Consider the following 15,623-nt stretch of genomic DNA (forward strand, 5'->3'; position numbering starts at 1 on the left):
TCCTTTTCCCTCTGGAGCAGATACAGAATGTCAGAGAATTATATGTAAAACAAAAATTGGAGTGTAATTGCACTGTGACTATGAGGAGTCTTTTATTTGTTCACTTATGAAGTGGCTCCTGGAGTAGCATGGGACTTTGTTTTTCCATCTGTTACATATTCCCGTCAGAAGCAAAAATGTTATTTTGTAAGTAACATAGTAGTGGCTTATTATTTCTTAAAGTAAAGTATAGTATTTTCCCCTGAGCGCAGTGTAGTCTGTAGTTCTGGCACATTAGCTGGCATAAACATTTTGATTAAAGCTTATGAATGTATTAATTACACCTGGGAAGTTTCCAAAGCTTATTCAAACTGCAAACTCTTCAAACTGCAGCCCCCAAATCTGCGTTCTTTTTAGCAGATGTAAAAATGGCTATCACATGATTGCCTTTTCTTTCTCTAGAATGTTTATACAAAGACATGAGGTGGCAAGGGTGCAAATTTTTTTACCCATTAGTTTCTGTAGGCACTTTTTCAGAAAGTCTTCAAGTGTCTGAAGAATTTTTTTACTGTCACGTTGTTAAACATTTGCTTGAAGTCTAAAGAACTTCAATTCTCTTTAAAATTTTCTGTGATCTCCTTGGTCTAGCAACATCTGCACGTACTTAAGCATTTATCAGAATAACATCACTGGGTGTATGACCCCAAACAGGATGACAGCACTGGAACATAGACTGTCTAGCTGAGTCTCTAAAAATAAACAGAGCTAGGAAAACCAGTAATAGTTGTAATGGACTCTGAAGTATCGATAGAATTGGTCCATATGATTTCCTTTGCTCATGTTCCCATGGTGTGGTGCTTATGGTGTAACAGAGGGTAGAATTTGACCAGCAAAGCTCATAAAGTTGTTTGGGTATCGCTATGTTTTTGCGAGTAACACGAACAATTTCCTACAAGAACCTTCAACTGGATTAAGTTGCGTGGTGCATTGGCAATGAGATGGAAGCAAATGTAACAGAGGATCTGAATTCTAAAATCACTGGGCGTATGACCCCAAAAAGAAAGGCATATCTTATCTATCAACTGTCTGCGCCTCCGCCAAACAACCCAAGAAGTCTCACCTAAGCGGTGCTTTGCTCATGCATTCATGCACGCGTGCATTCATTATGACTGACCTGCCCTAGGAAGGTCCATTAAGTGGAATTCATTTCAAGCACAGATGGTCCTGAATAGCTTAATGTCTGCCTGGTGGCCAGAATAAGTGAATTCTTGATGGCCTTAGACTTCTGATCACATACATGCAGCCAAGGAGAAAATGAAAACATGTTTATCATTTTGATAAACAACCTCTCTCATTGCTGCAGGATGCTCCACGTAACTCAGCAGAGTCAAATACTATTAAATTGTCATCACTGTCAAAGAGAGAACGTATAAGTTTTGCTACCTGAGTCATAGTTAATGACTTCCACAATGTATAACACAAATCAGTACTGCCGTTTGCCTTTTTTATGTTTGTTTACTGATAAGTTCAGGCTTGGCTAGAATAGAGAGGCGAGTTATAATTTTGAAGTGCAAAATATGCTTTTGTTATTACCTCTCAGTTAGGGATATAAAAGCCAGAGATGACTAGAAGATGGCTTTTTGGCTTCTGGCAGGCATGCACTCAGACCCTATAGGTGATTAGGTATTTTAAATCACAGCCACCCACAGTAGGCTCATATGTATGATAAAATATTTCACTCTGCAGTTTGTAAACTCAAGGTGGCTTTATAACAGAGACAAAAATGAACATGTTTTCAGGAGTTTAGTGTCCTCCAATTAGAATTAAACCATTTGCAGGAGTAACAAAAAGTTGTCCCTGTTCTACAGTAAGCATGATGCACAGTTTCTGCCATTTCACATTTTAAGCCTATGCACAACAAAGACTTCCAGAAGGCTAAGAAATATGAGCAGAGTCATCATGCTGCAGAGAGCTGCCATCTTCAGCATCCCAGAATCCTTCCCAGCAGTCAATTCCGTCCCTGTTGCTTCGGTGTAGGCATCACATTTCCTTCGGGCAAAGTTCAGGGCATCCTGTGAACTGAGCACTCAGAAAGGGTCAGCTGTTCTCACTGTCAAGTTTTGTGTGAAGAGAATATGAGTTATGTTAGGACATTTTCATTCATCTCTGAAGCTTCCTGAAGAAAGAGCAAAGCTATTCCTGATTTGCAAGTTCCTGTTTAATTTCTAGTCTTTTTTCTTATTTTCTTGGGGCAGGAGGGAATTAAAAAAAACGTATGCTATCTTTCTTACCAGGTGGACAAAGCGGCCACTTCATGAAATGTAACTGTCAACAAAACGTTCAGGAGACACTTACTTAGAGGATTTTAGGGCCCTTCCCTCTCCTTTTAAGATCAATGGCAAAGCCACTATTGACTTCAATGAGTTGGATGAGGCTGTTATTGTGGAAACAAAGCAAGAAGCTACCTTAGCTCAATCGACCATAAAATTCCAAAAAAAAGACATTTCTGTTCTTTGTGACAAGGATTTAAACTTTTGCTGCACTCACAGCCTATCGGGTCAATAATTCACATTTTTTTCAGGGCTCCCAGCACTGTAACATCTTGCCAGGTCTTCCCATAATCTGGAAGAACGACTGAGAAAAAAATCACTGGCTCAGGAGCAGAAGTCCTCAGATATTGGTATTACAGCATTTCTTGGCGCTTCCCTACCCCCCAACCCCCTCCTCCCCGCCAAAAAAGAGTTGGAAATAAAAATTAAGAATCACAGAATAAACAGGTACTTCACTTTTATATGTGAACATATTAATTCTTTTTCAGTGGAACTGAAGACTGATTCGTGTTCCTCTCCCTGCTCTAAATTGTTTCCTCGTTTGCACAGCTGAAATACAGATTTAAGTTGCAACACACACACACAGTATATTTGTGGTTTATATATTTCTGTGAATAACGTAATCAAGAGTGTGCTTTTTCAATGAGTTTTTTTCCTAGTCTCACTGTGTCCATTTGTATTTATCTGGGAGCTTCTATCCCCATTTTGTATATAGCTTTTAAAAAGTCTAACATGTATCTGCACGGTTGTGAAATATATACCCGTAAAACACATTGCATGCAATGCTATCCAGTAATCATTCATAGGCTAAAGATGCTTTAATGGAAAAATCTGATCCCACGTAATAAATTTTCCAGGAAAACCGGGTGTGTAACATGCACAACTTCCTCCATGTAAGATGGATTTTTTCTTCTGTGTCAGCTCTGGGAAAGGTCTTTTTATTATTGTTATTAGTATTTGCATTACAGTTATAGTCCATGCAGATAAAAGTTTCAATTGATGTACTTAACTGTCTAGTGGTAAAAAAAAGTGGGTTTTCATTGCTTTTGTAGTTTCATTATGTTTTGCCACTCCTAAACAACTATACACTTTGAGTTGAAGTCTTTATTGCCACAGCAACTCGAGCTTCCACATAACAATTAAAGGTGTTATAAAGCTCATCTACCACAACCCATTATTTTGAATAGATAACCAAATAAGCAAGACTAGCTCATGTGGTTATTAGTAATAGCAAATTAATAGAGCAAATAAAGCATTTAGCATATTCACAGATATTTACCACACAGACTATGTCGTCTAAAATTAGAAATGCTTATTACTGCGTACATTATCTTTATTGTTGAGGTTGCAATCAATAAAATCACAAATCTTTCTTCTCTTAGGGCATGACCATAAGATAAATTAAACCAATGAGAATCTTTTCATTGCTTTCAATATGATTTGGATGGGGGAACAGGGAGTTTATCTGAAGAATTACTTCATAGAAAAATACGAGCATTTGAGGCTGAGTTGATTGTCAGAATTCCTCTTACTCCTAAGAGACACTTAAAAGACCATTTGTCAGATGATGGCTTTCTGAATTGTTGGGATCTCTATTCTGTGGCATCTATGGGCTTTCAAAAAGCTTGTGTCAGCAGGCCAAATGCACCTAATAACTAATACATGAAGCAGCATTTCTCTCCAGATGAGTTAAATATTTACTGCAGAGTTAGTCTTGTCTCAGGCTTGCAAACTCGTTGGTGCTTAACCCCATGACCACGCAACCTCAGCTCATTTACCCTAATGGATGTTCACAGGTTTTTCATCTGCTGATTCACCCTGGAAGGTCAGCGGTTTGAAAATTTAATATTATAAAACATTTCCACGCTTTGCAGAGTCCCTCTTCATTGGTCATTGTTGTACCACTCAGTACTGTGGGTCCACCTCACGGCACACCACCATGTGACCTTAACAACATATAGTCCGGGGAGATTCCTCCCTGCCCTTCGTACACAAACCTTCTTGCACAAACCTTCTTGCACACTCTGATCCTTAATAGGCTGTGTACAATGTTTTGTGCTAAGTTTAAACAAATCCTGCCAAATTTATTCGGCAATTTCATAAAGTAGCCAAATACGTGTGGGGAACAGACTGGCACTATTAAATACTTGGTGATTATCAGCTAAATACAATCTGAACTGAGGAATCAAGAAATTATCTGGGCAATGCATAAGCCCGTGTCTCCTCTCCTTGCACTGCACTGTGAAGGTGAATGGCAATAATACACTTGACGCTTTGTTTCTGTGCGTAGCATATGCCACAAACACCGACTATTCATAAACCCTAAGCCACCATCTATCTGTCTGTTACTCTTTTGTGTTCTCCACCTAATCAAACTATTGCAAATGTTCATAAAGAACGATTAGGGAGAAGACAAGCCTGGTGATGTTGCACACAATGGGAAGGTTTCCTGCCTTAAAACTGCCGGTTTAGCGAGTGGGGTAGCAAAAGGAAGTGGTGTTGGACCATCCTGTAATTTGGAGAGGCTGATTGTCATCCCCTAAGGGCTGAGTACTGGCATAGAATCAAAATATTTAGTGAAAAGCCTTATTTCTAGATGTATTCCCTTGGCCCCTGTTCTTGTGTGAGAGAATATTTGAGGGAAGTGGCCTCCAATATTACAAGCGTAAAACCAGTCAACAGTTGTTGCACATTTACTGTAGTACGTTACCTACATTGCTTCAGGCCTAGACCCTGACACCGTCATCTTCTAAGCCAAAAATTCTGCTGATGTCAGGGAAGCTTCTAATATAAGACAGGCAAGCTGTATCTACTGTAGAGGTACATTTATCTGCATTTCCTATTAAAATTGAAGTATAGCAGCACCTGGCTTATTCAGGAGCACACATCATGGGGAAATGACGCTGTAATCCCACCTGTATAGAAGCCGTGCAGAGACGCAGACAGGAGCACGCCTGGGTGCTTTGATTAGCCACTGCTGCTCTTCCTAATCAGAGTGTCAATATTCTCTTTTTCTTTTTTTCTTTTTTTTTTTTCTTTTTTTTCTTTTTTTGCCAGAAGGAGGAACGTGTGAAGTTATAGCAGCACACAGATGCTGTAATAAGAATCGAATTGAGGAAAGATCACAAACAGTAAAATGCTCCTGTCTACCTGGGAAAGTGGCTGGGACTACGAGAAACAGACCTTCCTGTGTTGATGGCAAGTAGCTCCTCCTGTATATACGTCTCTGTTTGTGTACCATCCAGTAAATAGCTTTAAGTTTATAGATTCTGCATAGGAATTTTGTTGTATTCTCTGTTTAACGAAACGGAAAAACTATAAAGCATAAGCATACATTTACACCACCTTGCCTGCTACTTTAGCACACGGTTCTGTGCATGTGGGCCACGTTAAGATTTACTCCCAAAAAGGAGAGTACAGTACAGGCACTTAGATAAATATAACAGATTCTGTGGCAGGATCGAGCCCTTAATAAATAACTGGACAAAACTGCGTCACTTCACAGCCCCTCCCCCCTTTGCCACATTAGTTTTGAATCATAAATATTTTGAAAGACAACAGCCATTCGTTTTGATTTAATTCGCCGTTTTAGTCAGTGGCAAAAAAAAGATAAATAAATGAATCCTGTGGTCTTGTCCTGTAACAAACATTACAAAAAGCTAGGAAAAAATCTTTGTGTTTTGAAATCACTCGTGCCGTTTCTTGTCATGGGGATTTTTTCGCTGAAAGAAAAACACCGTGTTATTTGTGTCTGGGTTTCATATCGGGTCTAGCTCCACAGCGTGTATTCCTCTCTGGGGCTCCGCTGCCACCGCTGCAGGGTGAAACCATGGAGCAATCGTCAAGAAAGCCACGGCTTGGAAGTGCTTAGCAAAATATAAATCGCATAAGAAGACGGGGAGTAAGTGGTGCTAATCCCATTAGTTACCCTTCCCAAACAAGTGTCTCTGTGTTGCAGAATCCCTCTGTGCAGCAGCTTTGTGAAACAGAATATCTCATCGAAATTCCTCACTACTCTTTATGGTACATATCTGGTGCCACTGTTTTATACCATCCCACAGCCCAAAGGTGCTCTGAAGACCCCAGGGGTCATTTCAGCCAGAGCTGAGGTGGGCTCTGCCGTGGGCTCTGCCCTGGGCTCTCCTCATCCTTCCCACAGCTGGACTTCCAGGGGTGGTGGTGTAGCTGCAGGTTTTGGAAGCACCCGATGTTTCGTCTTGGGGTGTCATTTGGCATTCAGCCTGCCCCCAAGTGAGTGAGAGGGGGAGCTGTACAAGCAAACACTGGGAAAAATGGTTTCTTCTGGGTACCTGTCCTCCATCACATCCTGAAAAGGCAGTAGCAAGGGAGCAGGGGCTGGTCCAGTTGTAGCCCTAAGTTAGACAGGAGTATTGGTGGGCGCAGTGGACTCTGTAGACGAGGCTCTGAGGCTTGCATGGTCAACACTAAAACCAGGAGAGATTGGGGGTGCCTTGGAGGAATGAGAATCTCATGTGTTCTCAGCAAGTATTTGTGGTGTGTATGTATCTGGTTTATAGATTAAGGATAGAAAGAAAATATTTTATTATTTAAAAAATGCTTTCAAATTTTGAAATTATGAGATGAGGCAGTAATTCATAGCTTGTTACATTGGGAATGGGATTCAGCTTCTGAATTCATGACTAAAAACACGCTATGAATGCATCTGTGAATGATTACACTTTAATCCACATTCTGTCATTCTGTTATTGCTTAATTACCCTGATAAAAAGAAGCTTTTCTTTTCCTGTTAAGCACACTCATAAAACTGTAGGTGAAACCCACAGCTGGTCTGAACCAAAGATCAGCTGTACAAGCCTTGAAGAATTTCATGTTCTTCAGCAGGTCATGAAAAACAGAGGCGCGAGATAGAGCAGAGAGACACCATTAATTCAGATCTCATAATTCTGTTCAGAGAAGAGGACCTCAAAGAATGCTGTGTTAAGAAAAAAAGTCGGGTGCAGGTGTGGACTGGAGCCTAATTGCTCTGTCAGGATTACAATGAAAAGAAATGTTATTGTCTGGAATTTTGAAAGGAGTAAGGATAAAACAATGACTAATATAAAAGTGCAAAGCTAGTCCCATTGAAGTCACTGGTAAGACTCACAGTGACTTCAAAGCCAGCAAACCTGAACTACAAAGGAATGTCTTCCCCTTTCAAGTTTAGTTGTTGTAGTCAGCCCATAGCTTCTTTTGTAGATGGCTGGTGAGCAGTTCAAAAGCCCAATATGCTCCTTGTAAAAATTAACAGAAGGGGCATTTTCCTTGGCCTTTGTTTTATCCCAGACTTTGCTTTGTGACTTTTGACATACTGACCTGTTTTAAGCCAAAACTTTGACCTATTTAGTGGTTCTGTTCTTGCTAAGGCAAAGCTCCCAAAACTTCCCATGGGAGTCCCATTGACGTCAATACTTTAACTCCCACAAAGATTTGGGATTTGCTGTTTGTTTTGTGCATTAAGCCATTTCAAAAGGTCATCTGCAACTTTTTACCTTCTTTGCCTACCATATTGAAAGGGTTAAGGCTGTTTAATCTCACACTGTATAGGATTACAAGCCATAAACTATCATTAAGAAAGCTTGCTTGGATCCATTACTTAAAAACCCATGGATGCTCGGGTACAGCAACACACTCACAGCCAGACTGCAGACTGATCGCCTTTGAGAGGTGACAAGGACTGGGAGATCCCATGTTAGCAGGTTGACTCCCATCTGTGATTATTGCTTTGAGCAATCACCACCTGACGGCTATTTAGTTGAGATGAACCTCAGTTCTTTCCCTGTTTATACTGTTGGCTAAACTGTGACTCAGTGGGATCAGAATCAAGCTTTTGGTGTTTCTCAGTCCAATTTTGTCAGAAAACACCTCATCAAGACTGATGCTTTGACAGTTTGAGTTCACGTTACAGAGGAGAGATTGCATTGCCTTCTACTTCTACCAGCCATTGCTCCAGGACACAGCTGGGCTGTGTGGGTGGGACTGTGTGGAGAGCTATCTTTGTTTTCTGTTTAAGAGAAAATACAGTTATTTGTAGAAGTCAGCTTAACCTTTTTATTAAGTATCAAGAGTGATAAACGGTCCTTTTGTCCTCTTGTTGTGAGATCTCATCCTGGGCAGCACACCGTCACAGTACCTGGGATGCACATATGCAATCCTTCTCCTGAACGGCCTGAAGTTCAGGCTGAGTATGTGTTATTGGTACTGTGAAGGGCGGGAAGTTGCTGTGTATTCCCAAGGATCGCTTCCTGACAAGTCCAGCAAACTTTTTCTTTGGAGCCTCATCTTAAAAAAGTACAGTGAGTCCAGGCTGTGGCAGCCTCTGAAGTTAGAAATTATTCCTTGCCGCTCATTCAGTTGAGGCTGTCCTAAAACCTGCCTCAGTCACCAATGAATTATGTAGTAGCAACAGCGAGAGCAAAACAAAAGCAAAATCTTGTCATGAAACAGAGATGCCAGTTTCTGGTTTTTTGCCTCTTCTGTCCCTTCACTACCTCAAGGTCTTTTTTTTTTTTTTTTGAAGGATGATTTGAATGCTCCCTTCCCTCCTTACAATTTATCTTGCATGTCACTTGGCTGTAGCTCATAGCGTGGGCATCAGTCTGTTCAGCTCTCTGTCATGGCTGTTATTATTTCCTCCATTTGCCCAAATACCTCTCCAGAGCAAGTCCCAAATGGGTTTAGTTCATGTGTGTTACAGCACCTTGAGAGGGTCCTTTTTTTGGGGGGGAAAGCAGTGTCGAGCATGTCCAGGGAGTCCCCAGCCCTCTGCCTCCCGAGCACGAGGGACTGTGCAGCTTAGAGGGGTACTGACCCACCCCGCGGCAGTGCTCTCGGACACAGCGTGTGCATCGGCTGTCGGAAGGTACCAGAGCAACTCATCTACCGTCCTGCCCACCCACTTCAGAGATGGTCGGGGACTCCAAATGGCTCGAATTTGCATCTCAGACTAGCACGCAGACCCCTCTAGTGTCATGCTTTAATGGAACCGCTCTCTCTCATTTTCCTCTTACTGCAGACACTTTGTGTGTGACGTGCAGGTTATTTCTGCAAAGGTTTCTTAGCCATGCTTCTGAATTCGCACCTTCCCTCTCTATTGTGCTTACAAACAGCTTGTCTTCCTCATTTCAGAAGCCCATGAATTTTCCTCCTCCCGCAATAGGCTCTGTGGGCTTATGAGGGCACTCGGGTGTCAGCATAAAAATAGCTGGGATTTGTCCCCTTGCTAGCTGTTGCGTGGCTGGTACGATTTCTCCTGTGGGTTCAGGTTTTATTCCTTTGTCTTTGTTAACTGATTTCTCCTTCTGGTACTGTGGTTATCAAAGAGAGATGTTCCCAGTAATGTCCTCTGCTTCTTCATAGCAAGTTCTCTTGCATCTTCCTGATAGGGTCAGTGGCCACGTGACGATTGTCCTTTCAGGCGTCAAGCCCACAACCTTTAGGAAATCTGTTGACCCCTGTGAATAAAGATCAGTCATTGGCTCCAAAATTTTAGTTGTTGTTTCTTAATTTAATTTTCTGTTATTCCACGTAAAACTGAAGAATACACTAAAATGAAAAAGAAAAAAACACCCTCTTATATTTCTCTTTTTTGAAAACAGATATTTGGGTTTTTAAAGAATTTTTCACCATTCCCAGTACAACTTTCACATTAAGTGGGACCAACATTCCTTCTGGTGTTCATGGGTAATGCGGAGTTATCCTTAATCTTGTTCATTACTTCATCAGAGCTTTCTTTTCCTGCCCCATCTTCCTTCTCAGTACGGAACGCACTGAGCACAGTGAAATTCTGATGAAAAAAACGTGGCTTTTAAATACCTTTAAAATTGCTGTTTGAATGTTTTCTACACGTACTCAGCATATTCTCAAAATATTTAAATACTGTTGGGGGATTTGCATTCACAGTGCTGCCACAAAAGCTGTTTTTATTTTGTTTTTGCTTTCTTACAACCCAAGACACTTTCTTCACATAAATGGCTGCTGACTGCTCCAGGTTTGGTGGTTCTACCAGATCGTGGCATCATGTGAGGTTTCATAACATTAAAATACCTTTGTTGTGACAGTATCAAATGTAAAGCTTGTACCAACGCTGTCATATTTGGGTCAGGGCTGTAATGTCCACCTCTTATTCTTCATTGACCTAATCTTCATGCAAAATTGATGTCACCTTTCTGAGTGTTGTTCTGCAGCATGAATAAAGCTGGCTGCGTGAGCTAGAGAGCAACAAGGAGCAAATGGCAGCAGTAAATTGATTAATGCACTTACATCGTGTTGTTGTTCTCTGTGGCTGGTCTGCACATTGCTTGCAGTTTTCTTTGGCTGCTTCCATTAGCTAAAGAGTCTTGTGTCCACTTCATTAATTTATTTCTTTGTTTTGGTTTGTTGTTTTGGGTTTTTTTAAGCCGTTCGTTTTTGAACTCAGTATAAACAACATGAATGGTTGGATGTGGGAGTCTCCACCTTTTCTACACTCTAGTTGGAGGCATGCAAAAATACTCCTATTTGGAAGTTTCCCATTCCCTGTAAGGACACACACTTTTACTTTCCAGTGCACTTCGCAGCGGCTGCTCACGTTCCTCCCAGGATCTCGGTAAACAGGACAAATAGCCAGTGAAGGAGGTGGGAACAGAGGCCAAGTGAGCCTGTGGAGTTACTGAGTAAATATTAACAGAAAAGCTCTGATAATATTCTCTCAGTTCTAATACTTCACATGATTGCTATAAAAATGTGATAAGAATACAAGATATTTATAATTTTAATACTGTCACTTTTACGCTGTGAATAATGTGCTTTGTACCGTATCATTTACAATGATATTGAACCTTTCTGTACAATCAGCAGGTGGTTATGTCTGTGTGTTCTTTGAGGCCTTTAAATAATATATAATTTGTTCATCTATACTGGAGTTTACTGTGTTATGGTTAATGATGCTCTCAGGCACACTTTTTTTTTAATGCTTGAATTTTTTGTTCCCTTCTCTTCAGTCTTCTTCTAGTCTTTTTTAAACTCTTTCAGAGGCAACCTCAATATTTCTTGCACAATTATCTGTGAAATTTGTTGGACCACAGAGTATGGGATAACAGAAAAGCACCTGCACTGGCTTTTGAAATCCATCACAAAGGGACTTTCATGCAGGCTGTGCATGTTGCCAGTGCTTTCAGGAAATGAGGTGGTTTTAACACTGGTCAAAACCAATGAGGAAAAAGGAAGGTGCTCCTGAAGTGCTGTGCGATATCTCTCTCTCTAAGTTATTCCTGCAAGAAAGGTCTCTGCAGAGATCTGAGATGATCCGATTCCATGCTGTACACAACAGAGGATTTGAAGCATTAGCTGTGAGGCAGCAGGACTAGTGTTTTAACTCTCCATGGCCTGCTGTTGTCCTATTTTATACCCGTCATGCATCAGGGGAAAGGGAAATCACTCACTGATACAAAACAATAAAATGAAATGAATCCAGTATTTCCCTTTCTCACAGGACTGGCTTTGGATCACATCAAGTTTGAAATCATTTGGTAATATATGAAACACTATGGTGCATGTACATACATACTTCAGATTTCTATTAGTTTGAGGATTATCCATCACTAGCCACCGTGCTGCCCTGTGAATTTACATCAGGCTTCATCAGGGCAGCATTAACAAAACAAGATAAGTCTTAGTGACTGATGAGAGTACTGTGACTTTTAATGGCCCTCTGGGCCAGCACCTCACAGCTCCCCAGTCATGCTCCGGGGTGGTTGGTACCGCTCATCCTTACGTTTCCATGTGCGGCAGTGGGAGCAGAGAGAGGACAGCATTCATCAGCACACGTTCCCTTTACTGGCCTTTGCCCTCCTGTCTCTCACCCAGGACCTGCAAACGAAAAGGTCATACCTGCTATGTCACGCCTTGGGCAAACAGCGAGTTCAGCCGCTCTGTTGACATGAGCTAATTTATTTTATTTTTTAAATTATGGATAAGATGCCTACAGTAGGGCGAGCATTCACGATTCAAGGGTGCTGTGTTCCTGCAGCCCAGAGGTGTAGCGTATCCCTCAGCCCACGCACCCTCCCACAGCTCCCGTGCTGCCCCACTCCCACCGCTCAGAGGGACATACGGAGAGTTCCTGGCTCTCCCTGGAGTGAGTGCAGGATTCGAGCCCTGTAGAGTCAAATGAAAGACTCCTATTGACTTTGGGTCGGGTCCTTAGTAAATGCTTTGTTAGATATAATCCTGTATCTATCAGCACTTACATCAACTGAAAGCGGTTCACAGTCACAAAGCCAATAGTTTTCTATTTATCTAATGTGTACTTTAGGTGGTATCACCAGAAAGCCTTTTTTTTTCTCCACTCTGTGAAAACACTTTCAATCAATTCTTATTTCTCCAAGAAAGGGGGGAAAAATGCTTTTTGAAATCCAAGGAGTCAGCTTCTCATCCTTCTAGCTGTGCTTCGGCCTAGATAAGAAGAGATCTCAGGGTCCCATATTATTAATGCACTGTCTATATGAATAACGAGCAGGCTTGGTGAATTATTCCACACTCCTGGGAAAATCTATAACCCCGTCCTTCTGCAGCACCACTGGAACTAAGCAGGAGACTCGTATTTTCTTGATTTGCTGAATTCAGATGACTTCATTTGTAAGGAGGAAAAAAATGTAGCTGTTCCCCACTGACACCCATTTAGTAAGCTCAAAAAAAATTCACGGCGTGTCAACGTGCGCTATTAAAAAAGGAGAAGGAGAGAGAGAATCCCAACTGTGCAGTGGAATATTTTAAGACTTTGCTTTTGTCCAGAAACGTGTCTTCTTGAATCGCCCTTGCAGCCACCCTGAAATTGCAGCCAGATCCTGAGAGGTGCTGACTTCGGTGGGAGCAAAAGCAAAACTGGCAGTGATGACGCAGAGTAATTAGTTCATTTACCAAGGCACTGCGGCTCTCGTTACCAGTTTGCCTTCTAGTCTGCAGGGCAGGGGCTGAACGGAGCAGATGGGAGGTATGTGCCTGACCCTGCCGATGGTGGGTGAGCTTTTGTGTCAGAGCACAGTAGCATTTCCTGAACCCAGACCGTCAGTGAGCAACCTGGGGAGAGCCGAGAGGCCACACTTCTCCCTGAACAAGCATATCTACAAATATATATATATGTGTGTGTGTGTGTGCGTGTATCTGTGCACATGCTGTAGAGTCATTCTGCCATGGGCAGTACATCAAAATGCTGTTCAGATGCGTATGTGTGTGTTTCCAGTTATTAAGGTGCAGAGGGGGAGGATATGTGAGGGTCAGATTTGTAGCCAACCTGAGCCACATTCGGCAATGAGGGCTGCTGAATTAGGCGCTTCCCCATCTCTCGGCGAGGGCTGTGTTGTTTGTGCCGCATGCAAACATCTGCCAGGCATTAGGGAGAAGTAGACGGATGATGATGTCTTTCTGGTGTGAAGATGGTGCAACTAATGAGATCATCTGACTGTGGGTTTATGTGAGTACATCTTCATTTCGGCTATAATTTATCTCCCTACCTATGTCTTATATTTCTTTCTTTTCCAATTGACATTGCGGTTTCCTATGTAGCAAAGCAACCACCCTTTTAATATCAAACCCATACAACAGCTGACTAATCCACCCCGATGAAGTGCAGAGAGCTCACTTAAATCCCAATTTCTGCAGAAAAAACATTTTCTTTTTCTACTTAAGAGGGGAAAAAAGCCATAAGTCGTGGCACTATCTCCATCTGCGTGAGGGGTGGTCATTTTTCCAGGCTCCAGCTGATAGGTTTCAGTGCCGACACAGAGGGAGCAGAGCCCTCGCAGCCAACCAAGGTGCACAAGCAGCAGCCTTACAGTGAAATTAGAGAACAGCACGGCCATGAAGCAGTGTGAAGACACTCAGGAACATATAATTACTTCACCTCCATACAGAAGAAAGTAACCTTTCTCTAAAATACTTGCAATAAGCCTGCTAGAGGTTAAGGAGAAAAACAGTAGGAGTTTTCTCCTCTTGTAGGTAGCATTAAGTGTTAATCACAGCACTGGAAAGAGCCTGGTAAAGGGTTTTGGAGGCAGCGAGCGCAGGCATGGAGGGTAGCCAGCAAAAAGAAGCACAAGCTAGGTGGGGAAAAAGCCTAAAGTAGAGAAAATTCCCTTGCGGGGGTGAAGACACAGGTAAGACCATGCAGGTGAGCCCCGTGAGTTCAGGTGGGAGGAGGATCAGGCATGCTGCCTGGCCAAGCACGGAGAGCAACCAGGAGAAGGGGTTTTCACAGCTTTTGTGTGCACAGATCTTTTGTGTGCGCCAGCCCAGGTTAGCCCAGAAGGGGGGCAGCAGCCCTCTGCTAACCCGACAAATCTATCTGCAAATCTACAGATGGTAGTTGTAGGGGGGGAAAAAATCTTCAGCGATGCTGAGGAAGAGATTTCCAAATGTCAGGAACTAGATGGAAAAAGCCTGTCCAAGAGCACATCACAAGGCTGGGGTGAGCAGAGGTGTGTCAGAGCCAAAAAGCTTTGTTTGGGGGGGTGCCACAGAAGTAGCTCAGAAGAGTAAGATCTGGATATCTGGGAGGGACCTGTGTGTAAGACCCTTGATGTGTCCACATCCGTCATGGCCACCATGAGGTGTGGAGCCTGTAGCTGCCCTGTGTGGCAGCAGCAAGGCAGCGAGAGAAAGAGCTTTGCTACCACTTTCTAAATCTGCGTGGAGTGATGTTGCCAGCTGATACAGGATGTGTGGTGTCTTAGGCGCAAAAGGCTTAAACCTTTATACCATGCCTTTAAAACAACACGGGGTCTATCTGTGTCTTGTGTGACAAAGCGCACGTGTGCAGTCCAAGCACAGTATTTAAGATGCACTCAAAAAGCGGACTGACACCCAGAGACAGATTTTCAGCTGGTGTAAACTGGCTCTTGAAATCCCCAGTGAGATGCTAGTTTGTGCCAAATGAGGACACGGTTTGTTGAGTCTAGGAAAATGAACAGAATGGCAACTGGCTATTAATCCTTGCGCACGGTCTTTAGGGAATATATGGGACCAGCGTTCAGCTAATCAGTGGCCAAGAGTAGCTTAGAGAAACGTTAAAGTCAGGTTAGCTTCTGTGCTCTATCCCCTTACACCAAACCTCTGCAGCAATTCAGATGATAATCTATCTCTGCCAGGAAGGACCGTATTACTAGACGGCTAATTCTGCATAAGCTCACATCATACTTTTTTTCTGCATTGGATACTGTATTTTCAGTGCACCCGGGCTGTGAAATGCTGCTTGTCTACAGGAGGCTCTAATATATTATAGAAAATATGTGATCAGAGTATTGCAAAGCATTAAGTCTT

The 15,623-nt window shown here is 42.4% G+C and overlaps 1 protein-coding gene across 1 annotated transcript in view; it reads left to right on the forward strand.

The window, feature by feature from the left end:
- The window catches only part of TAFA1 (TAFA chemokine like family member 1), a 225,784-nt gene that overhangs the window by 173,971 nt on the left and 36,190 nt on the right, over positions 1-15,623 (forward strand). The window contains exon 2 of the mRNA XM_054216409.1: positions 5,367-5,507. Coding sequence (XP_054072384.1) covers positions 5,367-5,507 — 141 coding nt within the window. The remainder of the gene's footprint in view (positions 1-5,366; positions 5,508-15,623) is intronic.

The sequence above is a fragment of the Rissa tridactyla genome, chromosome 10, assembly GCF_028500815.1.
Source record: "Rissa tridactyla isolate bRisTri1 chromosome 10, bRisTri1.patW.cur.20221130, whole genome shotgun sequence".
Classification (NCBI taxonomy): domain Eukaryota; kingdom Metazoa; phylum Chordata; class Aves; order Charadriiformes; family Laridae; genus Rissa; species Rissa tridactyla.